This window comes from Nycticebus coucang, chromosome 16, assembly GCF_027406575.1.
Source record: "Nycticebus coucang isolate mNycCou1 chromosome 16, mNycCou1.pri, whole genome shotgun sequence".
In the NCBI taxonomy this organism is placed as follows: Eukaryota; Metazoa; Chordata; class Mammalia; order Primates; family Lorisidae; genus Nycticebus; species Nycticebus coucang.
In genome coordinates this window covers 3,679,414-3,700,447 of record NC_069795.1, presented here as the reverse complement: position 1 = coordinate 3,700,447, position 21,034 = coordinate 3,679,414, and the positions used below count along the sequence as shown (strand labels likewise).

At 48.8% G+C, this 21,034-nt stretch overlaps 1 protein-coding gene across 1 annotated transcript in view; it reads left to right on the top strand.

Annotated features, from left to right (window-relative positions):
* Positions 1 to 8,799, top strand: part of SLC37A1 (solute carrier family 37 member 1) — a 65,389-nt gene extending 56,590 nt beyond the window's left edge. The window contains exons 18-20 of the mRNA XM_053564386.1: positions 3,232 to 3,329; positions 8,182 to 8,246; positions 8,746 to 8,799. Coding sequence (XP_053420361.1) covers positions 3,232 to 3,329; positions 8,182 to 8,246; positions 8,746 to 8,761 — 179 coding nt within the window. The 3' untranslated portion in view covers positions 8,762 to 8,799. The remainder of the gene's footprint in view (positions 1 to 3,231; positions 3,330 to 8,181; positions 8,247 to 8,745) is intronic.
* The last annotated feature ends 12,235 nt before the right edge of the window (positions 8,800 to 21,034 follow it).

Sequence of the window (21,034 nt, the reverse complement as noted above, 5' to 3'; positions counted from 1 at the left end):
TACAACCTTGCATTGTTCAGGTTAATTTTCGTTTTATCAAAGTAAAACATAACCAGAGCCTTAGACGCCACACAGCCCTACTCGCTCATGATAATGCACAATGCACCACCACCCCTCACCCCTCACCCCCCCCGCCCCCCGTCACTGGCAGCTGCTTCCCCTCCTCTCCCCTGCTGCTCCCCCACTCACCTGCTGCCCTCCCGGAAGACAGGCTTGGCTTCTTCACCCTCCATGCTCCCTGCTCTCGTCCTCCTCAGCAATGCTGTACTGATGACAGTCACATCATAGCCAGGGAACAAGCTTTCATCATGCATCCTCAGTGTACATGTTGTGTTTTGTCCCTGAGCTAACAGGTGCCTCATCTTGTCCTTTGTCTGAGTTTCCCACACAGCTGTTTGTTCCCTCTGCACCATCACCACCAGGCTCCCACTCCACCGGCCCTCCTGGGCCATCAAGATGTCACCTCCTGCTGCCTTCTACCCGGTCTTATCCGGGAACTCTCACCATCATCCCATGATTGCTTCCATTTCTTGCCTGCATCAGAACCCCTGGTTTCTAGACCCTGTTTACTTTTCTCTGGCAGAACGTATTCTAGTCGCTTCCTGAGTTCAGGAGGTAAATTCTGAGAGCTTGCAGGTCTCTCTCAGTTGAGGCAGTTTGGATATAGAAATGCCTTCTCCTCCAGAATCTCAACACCTCTGGCTTCCATTGCCATCCTGAGAAATCTGTTGTCTTTCTTACCCTGTCCTTCATTCTGCCTTTTCTTTTTTCTCTTGGGAAACTCCAGACCCCTGGAGGGGATCACCATGTCCTGGAGCCCTCTCTATCCCTGGTGCCCGGGGCCTGGTGAGCTGGCTCAGCCTGGAAACACCTGCCCTTCCCCCTACGGGAATTGAGCTCTGTTATTTCTTTGATAAGTTTTCCCCACCATTTCCTGATTTTTCTTTCTGGAAGACTTACTACTCAGATGTTGGACTTCCTGGCTTAACCCTTGAATTTTCTTTTCTTTCTTTTGTTCCCTTCCCTCCTCTCTCCTTATTCTTCTATTTTCTCAGACCTGTTTGACCTTATTTTCCACCTCTGCATTGACCTTTTTACTTTTCTGATCATATTTTCATTGTTTTTCTGTCCTTTCAATGCATCCTGCCTCACTTCCTGGATGCCCTGTATGTGAGGTGGAACCATGCAGAGCTGCTGCTGCTGAGCAGCATGCTGAGCATGGTTTCAGCTACAGAAATTGAGAGTGCCATCCAGTTCAACCTAATGTTCTATTAGTTCTCTGAAGGTGTTAGAATTTCCTAGAAGATTTCTTCTGTATCGTATGTTGATTTTGTCTAGGCCCCCCCTCCTCCCACTTTTCTTCCATGTTGACATGGTAAATCTTGGCCATTCTCAAGTCTTTGCATATAAGCATGAGCCGCTGAGCAGTTATCTGAAGTCCTTTCCTCACGGAGAGTGTGTTGGTGCTGGTCCCCAGAGTTCCCAGTGGTAGGGGCGGCTGGGGTTGCCTTCAGTGCCCTTGGGGGCTGTGTGCCCCAATGTTCCCTCTGGTCAATGCACGGAACTGTGGTGGAAGCTGGTGCCTTTCCCTGCCCTAGGTCTAGTGTCACCAAAGGTTAAGCTGCTGCTGTCTTTGGTGGGGGCTGGGCTGGGGTGGGGTGGGGCTATTGGATCCCTGAGACCAGAGGAAGGATAACAGCATGTTTAAAGATTCAACCACAGCCCCTTTCTCTTCTGCTACCCCTGTTTCTGGCTTCCCCCTCCCCCCTCTTCCTCATGTGCTTGGCTGGCCTGGCTCTGCCCAGGGCATTCTTGTGCCACCTCCCTCTGAGGACACTTAACTTGCAGGTGATATTGGCGCCTGTGTCAGTTTCAGCTCTTTTAACTCCTTCTTTCAAAAGTGTGTGCCTTCTCCCATCGACACTTCTGTTTGTGATTTACCATTTTAAAAATGCAATTATGGCCCATTTCATGGTGTTTGGGAGCAGTCTGCCATGTTTACCTGGAAGTTCTTCTGAGAATTAAAAAAAATCCTTCAGTTGCTTCTCAGAGTGTAAGAGTAGTGAGTGTGTTTTCAAACACTCGAAGCAAAATCAGTACCTGTAGGGTCTGAAAGACCCTAGTAAGCCCACCTCTCAGAGACTGAATTTCGCTTAAGAACTTTGTGACAGTATATATGCTTTTTCCATGCATCTATCAGAACAAACCTCCTATACATGTATCAGAATTTATTCCAATTCCTGTTAGTAAAATATACCAAACTGCTGTAACACACATTTTTATGTGGCTATCTTGGGGTATTGGGGGGATATTTTTGTTTTTATAGTTTTAAAAAATTATTTTGACAAATTTTAGTCTTTCAGAAAAGTTGCAAAACTAGTACAAAAAATGCAGCCATTCTAGTACCTGCACTCCATCCTGTACCTCCCGTATGTCTTACACACACCTGTGCACGCGTAACTAGGCATACACGTGTGCGTGTTAATCTGAACCACTGAAGAATGAAATTCAGATGAGTTGCCCCTTTACTTCTAACCATTTGGCATGTGCTCCCCATAGAGCCACAGTACAGTGATGGGAACAAGCGAACAAGCACCAGCAGAGTATTAGTCTCTACAAATCTCACTCAGATTTTACCCAGTAACAGTTTTTATCACACAAAGATATCTAAGATTGTGCACCAGATTCAGATTTCTTTACAAAAACTTCAAAAAATAATAGGAATATTGGATCAAAAGAAAGAGCATTTCAAATGTCAACATGTATTTTTAGGATTAGTTCCAGAAAAAGGCTGTGCCCACTCTACCCCCAGTACTAAGTAGTACAGGCTATGACTCAGTGTCCTGGTCTCAAATGATTGGGACCACAAGTGTTTTGGATTTCAGATTTTTCTTTTGATTTTCGGATATTTGCATTACACCAGTGGAGGGTCATAAGTTCAAAGTCCAAAATGCTCCAGTGAGCATTTTCTTTGAGTGTTGTGTCAGTAGTCAAGAAGTTTCCAATTTTGGAGAATTTTGAATTTCAGACTTTTGGACTTAAGATGCTCACCCTGTTCTAAGCTTTTTACTCCTTACCAATATGATAAGCAAGAAGGAGGTAATATTGTTATGTGTGTTTTCCTTCAATTATGAGAGAGAGATGTTGGGCATTGTTATATACACTTATTAAATACTTATTTGCCAGAGTTTTCCTGAACAGCACCAAGTATATCCATTTGCCTTGTTTCAGGAGCAGCCTTGGGCCCTTTGCTGGCTGGGCTCATCTCCCCCTCTGGATGGAGCAATGTATTTTACATGCTGATGTTTGCAGATGCCTGTGCCTTATTGGTAAGTTGTCTGTTTTTCATATAAGCCTCTTTTAATGAGCATCTCTGTGGTTGTTGACAAAACACTGGAAAAACTTTTTCCTGTTGACTCTTGCAGTTGTCAGGGAGGTTTGGGTCCTCTTATTTTTCCTAAATATACCTATGGGGGGAAAATCTTCCCTGAGTGTTTTTAGCCATAGACCTTCCCACAGTGAGCTTCAATTTTTGAACTTATATAAATACAAAAATAAATACAATTGATTCTTAGATGATAATATACCTGGTTCTTAGGCAAAAAGCAAATAGAAACAGTCTTCACACAGCTGCATGAGATTCCTATAGCTAACACCCTAGTGAAGATGAGCTCACAGTTCCAAATTCTGAAACATAGGCAAATAATCTACTTTGAATGACAGTACAGACATAACAAATAGCAGAATTGGACCCCAAAAAAACTGCAGATAGAGGTTATCAATTTAACTAAAAATAAATGTGTTCAACATTACTGAAAATGTAAAAAAGGGAGCTGACCCATGAAGAAAGACAGAGCAGGTTGTAAATAACCAAGTGGAAGTTCTAGAAATGAAAAGTGTGTTTAGCTGGAAAAAGCTCAGTGAATAGGTTGAAAAGATAAAAGCAGATTAGATACAGCTAAAGAGACAATTACTGAAGTAGAATATAGGTATGAATAAATTAGCTTTATCTACAAAGAGAAACTAAATATTAAATGGAGGAACAAATGAGATGTCCTAATAATATCTAATAGGAGTCCCAGAAGAGGATAGACTGGGATTTTGTTTGTTGTTTAGGCAGTGAATTACATTTACAGATTTGCATATGGTAAGCCATCCTTGCATCTCTGGGATGCAGTCCACTTGGTTGTGGTGAATTCTGTTTTTCAATGTGCAGCTGAATTGTTAGCTGAGATTTTATTGAGAATGTTTGTATCTGTATTCATAAGGGATATTGGTGTGTAGTTTTTTTGTGATGTGTCCTTTCCTAGCTTTGGCATCAAGGTGATACTGACTTCATAGGACAAAATGGGGAATGCTATGAAATATTCTGGAGTATAGGTATAAGTTCTTTGTAGGTTTGCTAAAATTCAGATATGAAACCATCTGGTCCAGGACTTTTTTTTGGCAGAATATTTTTTTATTGCTGCTTCAATTTTGGTACTTGATATTGATCTGTTCAGGAGTTCTGTTTCTTCCTGACTGAGCCTAGGGAAGTTGTGCATTTCTAAGAATTTGTCTGCTTCCTCCATGTTTTCAAGTTTATGAGCATAGAGATTTTTATAGTATTCAAAGATTATGTTTCGTATTTCCATGACATCAGTTGTGATTTCTCCTTTTTCATTTTTGATTGAACTTATTAGATTCTTGTCTTTTATGTTTCTGGTTAATCCAGCAAGAGGTTTGTCGATTTTGTTTATCTTTTCAAGAGCCAACTTTTTGTTTCATTAATCTTCTGTATAATTCTTTCATTCTCTATTTCATTTAGTTCTGCTCTGATCTTGGTTATTTCTCTTCTGCTGTTGGGTTTAGAATTGGTTTGCTCTTCTTTTTCCAGTTAGATTGTTGATTTGTGATCTTTCTGTCTTTTGGACATGAGCATTTAAGGCTATGAGTTTTCCTCTCAGCACTGCTTTTGCTATATCCCACAGATTTTGATAACGTGTGTTCCCATTATCATTTAGCTCAAAGAATCTTTTGATTTCCCTCTTGATCTCCTCCTTGGCCAAACTATCACTTAGCAATAGGTTATTTAGTTTCCAAGACTGTGTGTGGAGGAATGTTTCTGTTGGAATTGCTTTCTAATTTTATTCCACTGTAGTCTGACAAGACACATGGTATAATTTCTACTTTTTTAAATTGTGGAGACAAGTTTTGTGGTCTAGGATGTGATCCGTCTTAGAGAATGTTCTGTAAGCTGATGAGAATGTATGTTCAGTAGTTTGGGAGTAGAATGTTTTGTAAAGGCCCATAGGCCTATTTGTTCTAGAGTCCTGTTTAAGTCTGTCGTTTCTTTGTATATTCTCTGCATTTCCTGCTTGAAGGACCTGTCCCATTCTGTCAGTGGATGCTGAAGCCCCAGCTGCTACAACACTGATGTTTTCTTTAGATCAAGTAGAATTTGGTTTATGACTCTGGGTGCCCCTGTGTCAGGTGCATAGAAATTTAGGATTGTTGTATCTTGTTGACTTGTTACCTTCAGTATTTTATAATGACTGTCTTTATCTTTCTTTACTTTTGATGAGTTGAAGTTTGTGTTATCTGATGTGAGAATGGCTACACCAGCTTTCTTTTGGTTTCCATTTATACGAATATTGCTTTCCAACCCTTTGCCTTAAGTCTCAGTGAGTCTTTGTGGGTTAGATGTGTTTCCTAGAGACAGCAGATACTTGGCTTATATTTTCTTATCCATTCAGCCAGCCTGTGTCTCTTCAATGGGGAGCGTAAACCATTCAGATTTATTGAGACAGTTGGTAAATGGTACATAGTTCTGTTCATCCTGTTGCGTAGAACTTTATTGCTTTGTTTTACCATTGTGGTATCTGGGCTCTATGTAACAGAGACTGTATGGCTGCAAAGCCTGAAATATTTGCTATTTGGACCTTTACAGAAAAAGCTTGACTCTTGGTTTAAACAATAGTAACTATTTTTAGCATTATAAAAAAGAACCAAAATATAAGGCACAAGTGGGACATCAATGAACTTCACAGCTTTCATCTTGTCAATACAAGTACAGTGTGTGGCTTTCAGAGCAGTATGGAGACGTAAAGACCTAATCAATCTCAGAGAACCGAGGGCAGGAAGAACCAGCTGCAGTGCGGACAAAACAGGGCAAATATGAAACAGAGAGTGACACAGATGGAAATGATCCCAGCATACCAGTAACCATGGTAACTATAAATGGACTAGATTTACCAGTTAAGAGCAGAGATTGTCAGGCTGGCTTTAAAAATCTAGACTCTGATTATTTATAAGAAATGTTCCTAATATGTAAGAATTCAGAAATGACAAAAGTAAAAGAATAGGAAAATGCATACGTAACAGGTAAATAATAACCAGAGGAAGCTGGACTGGCTGTGTTGGAGGAAAGGGACCTAAAACCCAAGCTCAGTGGGAGAGGGAGGTTTGCTCTGGTGGAAGAGGAATAGTCATCAGGCAGGACAGCAAGACCGCTGGTGGCCGAGATGTCTTTTCAGACATAGGTAGCAGATAAACCTGTTTCTCTTTTTTGATTAATGTGCTTTATGCCACCTTTTCCCCAAAATAGACCAGTTTCTTCTCCCATGTCTGGGACTGAGAACCTCAGTGATGTGAGCAAGTCTCTCAGGATGCAGAAACAGCTTCATGAAGCAGAAACAGCTTTATTTTCTTAGATGCTTATGGTTGAAGTAGGAGCCTAGACGTCTCTTGTATATGAGTTAAAGCAGGAGACCTGGCAGGAGCCACACTCCCTGCCTCGCCACCCACACCGCTGTGGGTAGCTCTGGGCCCCCAGGGACTGGCTATGCAGGCTAGCAAAGTGCAGGGGCCCTGGCCTCACATCCGGGGTTTCCACCCTCTCCAATACTTGTTACACTGGTGCCGTGCACGGGCACAGCACTTTTGTTTTAGAGTTTGATCTCTGCCTTTCAGAACTGTTTTGAGTTTGATCTCTGCCTTTCAGAATTGTTACCACTATTTAAAATTAATCCCATTCCCATAGGTGACACTTGCTATTTTATTCCTCTTTTTCTTTTCTTTAAATCAGTGGTTCTCAACCTTCCTAATGCCACAGCCCTTTAATACAGTTCCCGTGTGTCGCGACCCACAGGTTGAGAACCGCTACTCTGAATGATCTGCTTTTCATAATCCTAGGCCTCCTAACACTTTTCACACATTGCGCTTGGTGAGATTTAGATATTGGTAAGGTACTGGCTTGAACTTGTCAAGCCTGTACTAGTAGTTGGAGCTAGAGATTCAAAGTCATGGTGATAAATTTATTTAGCAAAAGTCCTGCTGTTGCCACCAGCACCATTGTTAGCACCTGCCCTACCCCCCATCCTCCCCACCCCCACTTTGACCACCTAAGTGCAGCAAACACTGTTCATGGACCAAGCAAAGCAGCTGCTTTCCATTTTACCTATAGGAGGAATACCTATTCTTTTTAGCTTTAACTCATATCGTACAAGAGCCTTCTAGGCTCCCACTTCAGCCGTAAGCATCTAAGAAAATAAAGCTGTTTCTGCTTCTTGACACTCTGACCCAAAGTCGGTGGTGCACCTGTGTGTGTGGTCAGGCGCAGCCCCTCTTTTCCTCTCTAGATCCACACTTGACAGTTCAAAAAGCGTTAGTTTAAATGTGGCGTGCCCCTTGATTGTGAGTCTGAATTTGTAAGCTGACTTTTAGCCCTTTGATCTGCAAAGGCACCAGTGAAAGCCTTGGGGGAGGGGAGCCGGGGAAGGCAGCGCTGCTGGGAAGGCTGTGGCACGAACACTTCGTCCCCACAAGAGCTGTTAGTCCTCCCCCAAAGTCACTAGGATTTGGGGGCACCTTGTATTTATTTTCTGTCTTTTGTCCAGTTTGGACATTTATGATTGGATTAATGTTATTTTAAATGTGACTTGGACCCTGGAGGTAATTGAGGCAACCTAAATCTGTCATGAAAGCCTGTTTTCAGGAGCACATCAACCCTGCCCATGGAGACCGAGCCCTCAGGCAGGGGTGCAGTCTCAGCCTGGAGCTTTTGCAAGGAGAGACCTGCCAGTGGATGGACACCCGGCAGGTGCTGTGGGGGAGTCACTGGCCAGCCTCACAGTGACCACAGCATGTGTCAGCTTGGTCTCCACCGGCAGTGACTGGCGATCTTGTCTGTTTTGGGTGCAGTTCCTGATCCGCCTCATCCACAAGGAGCTGAGCTGTGCGGGGTCAGTGGCAGGGGACCAAGTTCCGTAAGTCCCACCCGGGCCCTCTCCACTCACAGTCACTGCTCGGCCTGGAGCGCCCTTCCAGCCTGCTTGCCTGCCTTTCCCTAGAGGAGGAAGAAACTCATTGCCCTTCCAAGGCACACCTCCTTCACTCTCCCTCCTTCACGCTCCTTTTTTTCTTTTCTAATAAATGCCTCTGTGTGGATATGCTGGTGGTAAAATCTCTCCTCATATCAGAAAAATGTGAGGACATCACCTCCTTTGCTGTGCTTTGTGAGCTGCAGCTCCAAGAGCTCTCCCTCCTCTCCTCATCCCCTAGCTCCCTCCCTCCCTCCCCTCTCTCCTTGCTGGTCACCCTGAGGCTCACCCACCTTCCAGGTCCCCTGCAGGAAAGAAACCCTCCTCTGTGCAGGGGGAGAGTCTGCTGGCTCTCCTGGGACTGTTCACCATGTTTGAAATTCAGCGGCTCTCTTTAAACTGCTGCCAGCTATTGAACCAGCTGTTATTTTATCCTGTCTTGCAGGTTTAAGGAACAATGACCGCTCGAGCCCCATGGAGGGAGTCTGGGCACATCCTTCACACACTGTCCTTCAAGGAAAAGTTCAAATAAAGGATCCATGTTGAAAAGAATGATTTACCCTTGCCTTTTGCACACACACCTGGAAAAGACACAAAATCCAACATGAAAATTTCTGGTACTATTACAGTTTAAACGAGATGTGGGATTCAGGGCAGAAATAGAAAACTCCCCTGGGAACTGCTGTCTAGCTGCCTGACTGAGCCAGACGAGGCTCAACGGCGTGTGCCCAGCTGGCCACTCAGGTGCACGTGGTGCCTAGGCAGCCCCCGTCTCTCTCAGGTACTTCAGCAACAGAACGTTAATGTGTCCCAGGGCCTTGCTGGCAGGACCTCTGGCAGCAGCGTGCTGCTGTTTCCAGAGAACCTGACTGTACTACGTGAAGAAACAGGACACTGGAACATAGGAGGTGATGCCAGCAAGCAAGGAGGCAGCCTCCACGTAACAGCTGGGTCAGAAACCAAGACAGAACGCAGACCCGTCACACCATCCCAGAGACTCTTCCAGCACTTCCCGGATTCTGTACTGACCTCAGAACTAATAGCAAGTAGTGTGTGGCCGTGAAGCAATAAACCTGCCCACGGATGGGGGCACCTGGAGAGCCAGCCCCAGGACACCCCGTGGCCCCTGTCACCCCAGTGCCTGCTGTCCCTGCTGTCCTCCAGGGCCAAGACACTCCTGGTCCACTGCTGGGTCCAGAGGCGGAGGGCCTCACCTTGGTGCTGGGAGTGGCTGGTCTCCAGCCCAGCGAGTCACTGCACCACACACAGACACCTGTAGCGTGTCTACAGGTGTCTACACCCTGTCCAGACACACAGTAGCGGAATGGATTATTTATTTAAAACGTGTGATGTGTTATATGAAGTATAAGAAATATAAATGCGTTTTATTATTTATTAAACAAACTCTAGTTGTTCTCCGGCCATTTTTCTCAGTTGTCTCTGAGGGAAAACATTTATCTGCCCTTTGAAATAAATTGTTTTCTTAAAAAACTCAAGCAGAACGCTCAGAGAATGCCAGTTATTTCTGCTCGTGTTTCCAATTTGTTAAACAAAGGAAATTTTCAAATAGAGTTGAATGTTTTTGGTTTTTCTCAAGATGGGACACATTTGGTGTCTTGCAGCTGGAAGCTGAGACCAATTTCAGCAGAAAAGGGGCCTCCCTCTTGAGCAGGGACCCCTCCATTACATGAAGGGCCAGGCCTAGGCCCTAGCAAAAAGAGCAGTCTGGATATTTTATGTATCTTGCAATGACTATTCCAAGATCTGTCCTTGCCTGGGAAATGTCACACAAAGCAGGGGTTGGGGGCAGGTTAGATGCTGCAGTTGGGAGTTCCCAGGGAGGGGACGTCCAGGTTCCAAGCTTGCTCCTTAGGCACAGAGACATTGCAAGTTGCGTGGCGTTGAGTTTCCCCAGAGATGGAGTACCGTGTGTCCTGAAAAGCCGGTCGGGTGGGGGCTCCTTCACAGCCGCTGGCAGCAGTCAGAAACACGGCCCGCCAGGCGTCTCAGGAGGCCCAGGTCCTGCCCCCAGTGCCCAGGAGGAGGGACAAACAGGAGGCAGACTGGCTGCGGGGGCTTCTGCACACCCACCTCCTCACCAGATCTGCCTCCTTTTCTTTTTAATGACAGTTATTTACACATTTACTTACAATTTTTTTCCATTACTACACACGGGGTCCTGTAAGCACCACGTGGCCATCTATGCTTCCCACAGATGCGGTCTCCTCAGCTCTTGCTGTCTCTTTTTCCTCCTCCTCCCACCTCCTCCGCTTCCTGCCAGAGCCCACATGCCAAGGGAGCCGCCTCTTTTCCTCCCTCCCCAGACCTGCAATGGCCTGGGTGGCCTCTCACCCCACGCTCCTCACCCTGCAGGCTGCCATCCCTAAAGATGGGCATGCCCCTTGCCTGCCACACGTCACCTCTTTCTAGCAGGTGTGCACTTTTTTTTTTTTTGAGACAGAGCCTCAAGCTGTCGCCCTGCGTAGAGTGCCGTGGCATCACAGGTCACAGCAACCTCCAACTCCTGGGAAAGCGATTCTCCTGTCTCTACCTCCCAAGTAGCTGGGACTACAGGCGCCTGCCACAGGGCCTGGCCATTTGGGGGTTGCAGTTGTCATTGTTCGACAGGCCCGGGCTGGATTTGAACCTGCCAACTCAGGTGTATGTGGCTGGCACCTTAGCTGCTTAAGCCACAGGCGCCAAGCCAAGTGTGCACTTTTATATTCACCTGGACAAGTGGAGGGACAGGGCAGAAAGAAATGTGTCCCTGCACAGAGGACATACATGTACCCAGCTTTGGCCTTCCCCTCCCTCCAGAGCTGCTCTGTCTGGGGCCTCATCTAGTCAGACTCCCAAGGAGGTGGTCCCCAGAGCACCCCCACCCCACAGCCACCGTCCAGTGCTCAGCAGCAGCCTTGAAGAGGGCAGTGTGGGTTTCCCTACTGGGGGACCTGAGCTCTTAGGAGAAAATCAGAAAGAAAGAACAGGTTTGTGTTTCTGAGCTAAACACTGATAGCGCCTTTTGAGATGGATAATTGATATTTTTGAAAATGAAGAATATACACACAGCTATTTTTTAAACAGTTTAGCTGAAACACATCTCGATTATTGAATGGAAGATTTCATCATGCCATTTAGGGAAAAAGTGTATGATGTCATTGTGAAAGCACAGCCTCGCCTCATTGGAGCGGTGACTAAGGTCATCACCTGCAGACAGCTGGCTCTGATGCTCGCACACTTGCCTGCTTCTGGCAGTGCAGCTGCACCCTCAGGACACACAGGAAAGTCCCTGAGAATCAAGAAAGGCCGGGATGATGGGACACAAGCTCATGGCAGGGTCAGTGAAAAAGGCCACACAGGACTCTGGCTGTCCATTCCCAGAGGCAGAAGAACCTCTCCTGGACGCCTCAAGTAAAGCCCCTCGGAGACAAAGAGCCACCAACAGGTGCCAAGGTGCCCGGTAGCTTTTGTCCTGTAAGTGTCACTCCAAATACCCATGGAGGGTCCAGACCAGCCTTCCCACTGCCAGCTTATAAGATCTAAGAAGGCTAAACTGCTCGAAAAGATAAAGTGAAAAGATATAAGCCCCAACTTTTAGTGTTGGATTCAGCAGACATAGAACCACTCCGCCGAGGAGGCAAGAGTGTATAAACACTGCTGCTCAGCCCCCGCACCGCCTGTGTAGGCCACACAGGCATAAGGGGTCACCGGGGTGGGTGGGGCTGCACCAGCAGGGGGGCAGGAGCCTGCACTGTGCCCCCACAGCCTGGCTCTGAGCGCCCTGGGCTGACCCACTCACAGATTTCTGTCTCCAGCTGGGCCCAGGGCCTGGAAAAGGTGGGGCCTGTTCAAACCCCATTAAAAAGTGCTGTTAAAGGTGCTAAAACATAAAACATTTCCTCTTCCTCTGCTGTCTTTCTCTCTGCTGTGCAGGTTGTCTCCCTCAGGCCTAGGGACGTCCACTCAGCTGTGCACAGGTGCCTGGCTCTGTCCCCAAGCAAAAGAAACACCCACTGGGTCCCACCTGGCTGGGCCCGATCTCTCCTGTTCTCTTCAGGCCACCTGGGGGCAGAGCGCTTCTCCCTCCTCCCCCACCTTCACCTCCCCACCAGCTGCTTCCCCAGGTAGGGGGCAGGGTGGGGAGAGGGAAGCTATAGGGGCTGGGATGCCAGGGTGGGAGTGACAGCAAGGTGCCCAGGGAGGCAGTGGGGTCAGTGTCACTTGAGAGCTGAGGTTTTGGCCCTGCAGTACCAGCTCCAACGTTACCTGGGTGTCTCGTACAAACCATAGGTGCAAAGATGGCACCACTCAGAATGTCATCACTGCAGCCCTAAACCCACGCTGGCCCTCTGAGTGCAGGCCCAAGTGACAGCACTGGTCATGCAGCCCTGGAGCCAGTCCCTCCATCAAGGATTGAGGTGGGAGCTGACGGCCCAGCTGAGCATCCCCCTTCCCCAGCAGTGCCCCCACTCAGCTTGGGTTAACTCCCACTACCTGGGCCTCCTTGTCCAGTGCGTTCCAACACACCCCACCCCCGAGAACTGGCGTGTGCCATCTCCACACACAGGGCCAGCCTGAGGACATAGCCTGGACCAGGTGTTTCTCGTTGCTGACCCCACTCCAGGGGCCTGTGCGCTCCAGGGCAGTGGGTAGGTGTGGGGCTTGGGCCACTGTGGCAGCAAAGGTACTGCGGGCAAAGCAGGCCACTCCCGGACAGCAGGGAAGGTCCAAAGAGTGAGGGACAGAGTGAGCACCACGGTCCTGACACCGTCGCCCTGCTGTGGCCCAGACTGCTCCAGTACCCATGGGAGGAAAGGCAGAGGCAATGGGATGCCTGTCGGGGAGAATTCCTGGTCGCTGGCATTGGACTGGTGTTCGGCAACACCCTTCAGAAGACAGTTAACAAGGTTGTGTGAAGGTCACCACATGTAACTTACTTACAACAGACACTGGCTCGGTAGCTTCCTGCACCCAAGCTGACTATTACCTTCCTCCCTGACTTGTCAGTAACCAAGACAGTCCTGTCTTTTGAAGTTCTAACATGAGGCATGGATTGGACATTCTATTATTGGTCCAATTCATACCCCTTCTGTCCCTATACAGCACTTTGGGTAGAGAAGCCGAGAAGTGGGATATGCTTATAAGGAGTCGCTGCACCCTGCATCTCCAAGAGGTTCAGGGTCCTCGGATGTGGCTGCTACATCCCAAAATGTCCTTGATCCCCACAATGCTGGCTGGCCCCAGAGGAGCAGCTTCTCCTATTCACAAGGGCTTCATTTTGTAAATCAAGGTGAAATTTACAAAACACACCATTAGCCATTTAGAGTGTGCACTCAGTGGCACTTGGTGCGTCACAACACCATGTGGCCACCACCCCTAGGTCAACACTTTCTCTTCACCCCAGAAGCCCCCTCACCCACTGCTGAATCACCCTCCACACAAAGGCCTTCCATTTAGAATGAGGGTGTCGGGCAGCACTGCATGCCGTCCTCAGTGAAAACTGGCAGCTGTTCTACTGCGTGTGATTCATTTTCTCAGCAGAGGCATGAGGGAACCGGCATGTCTGAGATAGAAGCAAGCCTGCGGATTGCAAATCGTCACAGAGCCACCACGCCAGGGACCACACCTCCAGGAAGTCTTCCAGGACTCAGTAGTCTGGAGACGACTAAGCCTGGGTCTGTCCCAGAGCCACCAGACCACAGTGCGGGTCTCCCTGCCGGCAGGCCGTGTGGGGTCAGCTTTGGTTTCTCTCTTCCTTTCCCACCAGCCTCCCGTGTGGCTTTCTTCTGCTGCCTCCACGTCCCCATGTCCCCTTCCACATCCACCTGCTCTTGGCAGCAGATCGGGGGGTGGGGGTCCTGTGGTGTGCCACACACACATCCACAGATGGGCAGGAACAGGCACATTGCTGACGGTCATCATCCTGGGTTCCCAGCAGGTTACTAGAAGTCCTTTGCAGTTACGTCTGGTGAGGGCAGAGACCTTGGCTTCAGCCTTGGCTGCACCAGGAGCCGTCAGGCATCGGACAGCCACTTGGAGGGGGCACATCTTTCCAAACATGCTGACACGGAGTCCGACAGGGAATCCGAGGGCCTTAAGAGTCTTCCTGCACTGGTCGCAGCACTTGGCAAACCTTATGGTTCTTTCACAAGGCAGCTATGGGAGTAGCACCTCCCAGTAAATGGGATACTGGGGTACCAGGAGGTGATTTGGGCCCCAATGGGAGGATCTGAACTGATGCTAGACTTTGCCATTGACAGCAGCGGAAAAGGATGGGTCACACACAATGTGTGTGACAAGCTCAGCACATTGACCTGTGTCGGGGCAGGGATAGCTCACAGGATAAGCTGGCCTGGGTTGAGTAGGGATAGCCCACAGGACAAGCTGACAAACAGGTGCCTGCGTACACCCTCCCCGTCCTGTTTAAGTTTGTACATTCATTCTCCTGCTTCCCTTTTCCCTTCAGAGGCCTGAGCGTCCTTTCCTTTCCTCTTCTCTTTGGATTTATTTATCGATGACTTCCTGGCAGCACCGAGCGGCTCAGTTACAGCTCTGATGTAGTCATGTGCATTGGTGCACGTGAGTCCACTAGAATTAAAAACAGACTCTAATTTGACTGCTTCCAGTTAAGATAAGCTCATGACCTGAGGCATGCTGACACTGACAACCCTGGCCCCCGGCACAGACGCCTTCCCGCCTTGCCGAAGGTACTTTTGGCCTTGGCCTTGGTTGGCAGGTTTGGCCATTGGCACCAGTCACCAGTGTCACTTGTATCAGTTGTGTTTGGGCCGCAAACCCCACGTACTTTGGCAAACCCTGAGAATAGGCAGCTTGTTACGAGGGCAAAGTCCTTGCTCCCCGCCATGCCATGGGTCTGCCCAGAGGGCGAGTGCTGGCCCTGCCTGCTCCCGTCCTGGGATGCCCTTGCAGCCTGCGTAGCCAGTTAACTAAACAGCTAATTGTGACCTGCATGGCCGTGTGGCCATGGCTGAAATGGAAGTCCCCAGCACTCAGGAAACAGCCCCTATGACTAGGAACTTTCTGGCGCTGGTGGCTTTAACTGGTTTGCTGAGTGTCACCCAGCACGTGTCTCCCCACTCCTCTGGCCACGCAGATTCCTCCTCACAGCCTTTGCCCATTTTCCTATGGGCTGTGTGTCCCCTTGTGACTGACCTGAGGTTAGCTGTGGGTGTTGGCCCGGCCGGGCTGCAGCACCTGAAGGTTTCATCTAACACTGACTCTGCTGTCGCTGTGAAGCAATTTTATAAATGTGTGTGACACTTCGGTCTGTTGGCTATAAGTAAAGGAGAGTCACAACAGAGCTGGGGTAGGGCCTGGTTCCAGAATCAGAGGCCTTTAGAGCAAAACTCAGGTTTCCCTGAGAAAGGAGAAATCCCACCTTCCTGGACTCAGCCTCGGCTCCGGCCTGACGGGCCCATGTGCTGTCCACCCTGCCGGCGTCAGACTTCCCCACCCAGCACCATGGGGTGGAGGATGCTTCCCTGAAACAAATCTGTGTGTGAGAGTGTGTGTGTGGGTGAGTATACATGTATGTGAGTGTGTGTGGTGTGTATATGTGAATGTGTGTGTGAGGATACGTGAGAGACAGCCCGGGAGAGACATCTTCTACAGGTCCTGTCCCCTGGGGGCCCCGGCACCACCTTTCTGTACTGTCTATGTTACTCGGTGTGACAAAGTCAATGTTACGAGTTGGGGTGATACTGGAGAGTGGACACTCTCTACCAGGGCCTATTGCTTCTTGAGACAGGTGTGTTTGGAGCACATTTTTCCAAGAGATGATGCGATAGGACCTCTATATTGAGCCCAGCATCCTGTCACACCTTTGGTGACATCAAATGTCACCACCTCTAGCAGTTCTGCCTTCAGACACCCACACTGAAGCCCAGCCTCAGGAAGATACCTCTCGGGTGTCTGGCGTCATAAAATTTACCCAAATCCAGAGGCAGAGTCATGACTTCAACCCTGACTGTGGAACAGTGTCATTCATTCATTCAAAAATCCATTCGTTCACAAATTCATTCAGCACACTTGTCACCAAGGACAGATACAGGGGTTAGGTGATGAACAGGCAAGCCCAGTCTGCCCTCATGGGGTCACAGAGGCAAGTTCCACCAAGAAATTAAGCCAGCAAGGGGGCAGGAGCGGGGACTGCGTTTCTGTATACTGATGGCCATCCCTCGGAAGGGGTGGTCCAGCAGAGATCTCGGTGGTGTGAGGGGCAGATCCAGGTGTGTTCAGCAAGCATGGGCCATACAGGGTCAACAATTTAATTGGAATTGGGCTTTTTTGACAAGTGGGGCTGTAGGAAGAAGGGACCAGAGAAAAAGGAGAGCAAGGAAAGGTGGGCAGAGGTGGGGGGGGCGATGTCCCAGGGATGCCAGGGACATTGGTGAAGAGGCGGAGGGTGGAATGGGAAGGGAGGGTCGGGGCCCACCTGGGGAGACAGGAGGTGGTTGCCATGGGGGTCTCAGAGCAGAGGTTCTGGAGACAACACCACGGGTGTTGCTGATGGTAGGCTCTAGGGCAGGCGTCCTCAAACTTTTTAAACAGAGGACCAATTCACTGTCCCTCAGACTGTTGGAGGGCCGGACTATAGTTTTTTTTATTTATTTATTTTTTATTTTATTTTTTTTAATTTATTTTGGCCAGGGCTGTGTTTGAACCCGCCACCTCCGGTATATGGGACCGGCGCCCTACTCCTTGAGCCACAGGCACCACCGGCCGGACTATAGTTTAAAAAAAAAAACTATGAACAAATTCCTATGCACACTGCACATATCTTATTTTGAAGTAAAAAAACAAAATGGGAACAAATACAATCATACTGCCGCATGTGGCCCATGGGCCGCAGTTTGAGGACCCCTGCTCTAGGGTATGACTTGGTGACAAGGAATTGACAACGGTGCAGGGAGGGGAAGCTGGAAAGTTGTGGAGCTAGAGGAAATGAGAGAAGTCAGGAGCGTGGGGCCAGCAGGTAGAAGCTCTCGGTAGAAGAAAACCTGGTCCAATTTGGGGCAAGTGAGTTTAAGAGCTGAGGGTGTCTTCAGAGGCCACTTGACAGATAAGGAAACAGTGGAGACCCGCAGGGGCTCGGCCACTGCTCCGTGCTTTCTCCCAGAGGCAGCCATGGTCTGCAGCTGCCCATTCTGCTCAACTGCCAGGACCCCAGAACAAGGCGTGTGGTCATCAGAGAGCCTCAGCTAGAACACTGGCTGTGCTACTGCACCCTCCAAAACGAGGCAAGCTGGCCCTGCTCCTCTGACCTCAGCTATCGCCATAGACTGCAGAGTGGACACTGGCTGGTGCCACAGTGTCTAGTCAGGGGCTGTACCGTGGAGAGGGGCTCCCCTGCAGCCTGTGGGCTGGCGGCCTTAGGACCTGGCTTTTGTTTTGTTTTGTTTTGTTTTGTTTCATACAACTCTGATTCTTAGCTGCCACCAGAGGGCCTCCCAGCCCCGATCAGGGAAGGCCCTCCAGGTGGAAGAGCGCAGTCCCAAACACTGGTGCTCCGGAAGCCCCCACCCCAGCCTCATCCTCTCCCGGCAGACCCTTCTGGAGTTGCACACATGGTCTGGGTGTCGGAGGGTCCACTGGCTTCACTCGTCTCATTTAAGGAGAAATCTTATGTCTGGGGAGCCAGCCTGGGCAGTGGGATGGGCCAGGCCTGGGGCAGAAGTGAAGGGGGGTGGGGTTACCAGGCAGCTGGGGCAGAGACCCAGACCAGGGACAGCCACTGGACCCCACATGGAGAGCACTCCCATTAGTGTGCCACCTACTCCCCCAGGACTATGGCAGCTCTGTCACCCTCCTAATAAGAATGGAGAAACTGCGGCCCAGAGAGTGCCACGTGCTCAGGCCCTCGCCTGAGTCCACAGGGCTCAGGGTCAGGGTTCAGGCCCTGAGTAGACACCCCTGCCCTTTTGTCCAGCAGGCTGGAAGGCCAGACTCGCCGAGTCCAACCCAGATGAGGCTGCAGCAGACCAGGCTTCCCTGTGATGTGATGGTGCTCTATGGATTGTGGTATTCTCAAGGGCACACAAACATAGACAGTCACCTAGCCCCCCGTGTCCCTCCCCAGCCTCAGTGAATTCCACAATACGCACTTCTTGTCTCCACCCTGCCCCACGTGAGCCTTCGATTTATTTTAACACACGGTGTATTTTTAAGCAGATGCTTGGATCATACCATTATGGCCCGACAGCTCCCCCTCAGAGCAGAGAGCAGACACGTGTCTTCACTTTCCAGGTGATACCTGTTGCCATACTGAGAACCAGGACTGTACCCCAACAGGCTCCAACTTTCGGCCCCTTTGAAATTTTGTACAGACCGCTCTTTTTCCCATGGCATTCTCTAATACGGTGTTTTTCAACTTTTTTATCTCATGGCACACTTAAATTATGTTGATCACAAAAAGAGTATTAAAAAAAGAATATACTTACTGTGCTTTGAACTTCCTTCAAAAGAAATTTAATTAATGATCTTTAAAACATTTTCACAGCACACCTGAGATCCTCTCAGGACACCCTCTAACAGCTCCTGAGTCACTGGCTGTCTAACGGGCTTCTGCTCCTCCTCAGATGCTCCGCCAAGCCGCTTCCAACCTTGTAGTTTCTAGACCAAGTACAATAGAAACTCCTTTTATCCTCCAGGCAGCCAGGTTCTTATACAAACCCACAGAGATAATAATCCCCAACCTCAGTTGGGAGGGGGCCTTTCCGCTGTGATGTCTGCTCCCACTGTGGTTAAGCTGCCTGGAGCCTCCTTCAGGACGCAGCGCTCCTGAGGGCAGCCTGGGGCCACACTGTCCCCTGCTGAAGACCACAAACAAGCTCCTGCTGACTCTTGAGAACCTTTGAAACATCTTCAACTCCTATGAAAAATTGTGACCCCTATGATTATACTTACAGGAGCCAAAAGTTAGAATTAGTGTGTTTTCAATTGAATAAGATTCCTCCCCCCCACGGTGAGGCTGTCAGCTTGCAGATGCTGGTTACCCCTGGGATCAGGATTCACAACAGAAAGCTGCCCTTGTGTATGAAACTAACCCCCATGAACAGCTGGACCACTGTGCACCACTTACCTTGGCCCAAAGGATGGATTCTCGCTCCCACCTGGGCCCTCCAGTGCAGGCGCCTCATTATCTTGAGACAAGAGCTTTTGGCATTTCCTCCTGGTGTCTGAGGCTGAGTTAAAAACCTGTCTCTTACAGTGGCCTTCCCCTCTGAACTCTCAGGTCTAGCATAGTACGCTTGGCCAGCGCGTCTTTAAGACACTGAAGGAAAGTAACAGGATTTTCTTCCAAGGTCTGTGTGACAGCAGCCACTGCTCCATGATTAACGACTTTCTAGCCATGCATAGACCATATTTTACACATGATCCCATTCCTACCATTGAGATTGGTCGTCACAATCCCAGTCGGAATCAGCTGCAGACCCAGCTATGCTCCCCATGGGGTATTTTTCATTTTAGCGATGAAGGCCATCTGCAAATTTTCAAGCCTCCTTTAGGATCCATTCCTTTTCCACTTCAAAATCTGCCCCAGATGCTAAAAAATGGTTCAGAGAACTCTCAGACCTGCCTGGTCTATTGACCTGTGTCAGCGTGGAGACTGGGTGTCCGTCTGTTCAATAAGTAGTGTTGATTTTTGGTCTAATTTTCCCAGGAGTGTTAACCCTGCTATTCAGTTGGTTGATTTTTAAAATACAGAGTCTGCTCTTAATCAAGAAATTTTTCCTTGCCAGAGACACTTCCAAACTATTAGCTGGATCACTCTATCAGAAGCCATTCGAAAAGAATTTTATTTCTGGGAATTGTTTTGAAAAAATGAAATTCATGTTTCTCTCTAGACATCCATGCTTTTAACTCCTAAATCATGCTATGCTATCAAAAGCCTCCTATTTAGACCACATTCTCAGCCTCTAACAAGATAGTTACTTAGCTGTTCTTGGTCCTCAGCTTACATTAAGGGATGCCTTAGCCAGGCTCAGTGGCCACACCTGAGATCCCAGCACTCTGGGAGGCTGAGGCAGGTGGACTGCTTGAGCTCAGGAGTTCAAGACCAGCCTGAGCAAAAGTAAGACCCTGACTCTCCTAAAAACAGAGAAACTAGCCAGGCGTTGTGGCAGGCACCTATAGACTCAGCTACTCAGGACCCCGAGGCAAGGGGACCACTTAAACCTAAGAGTCTGAGGTAGCTGTGAGCTGTGACGCCATGGCACTCTACCCAAGGCAACAGAGTAAGATTCTGTGTCAAAAAAAGGGGGGGGTTCTTATTTATTTGAGGTAGAAATCTTAAAAAACATGACTCCAGAGAACCCCAGGTTTATGGACACCTAGTGTATAAGCACTTGTCACTGCAGACTGTCCCAGCAGCCGATTCCCTGACTAGGGCCCTCTCTTCATGGGCACAGTCTCACCGACACGCTAAAATAGGCGGGTCTGCTTCAATTTCTAGGCTTCAAACCAACCTTAAGACCAGGGTCAATTTCTGTTACTCCCCAGTGGACATGGAAGAGACCTTTGTCACATAGGGGCCTTCTTTTAATTGATTATCATGTCGTCTGGAAAAAGTAACGTGCTGTTGGCTGTAGCAGAGGGGAGAGGGACCGTCCCGAGCCGCTGCCCATGTGCACGTCGCCGCTGGTTCACAAGACACATCAGCTCCAACAACTCCTCGAAGCCCGTGGCTTGCACAGCAGGCTGCCATTTTTTGC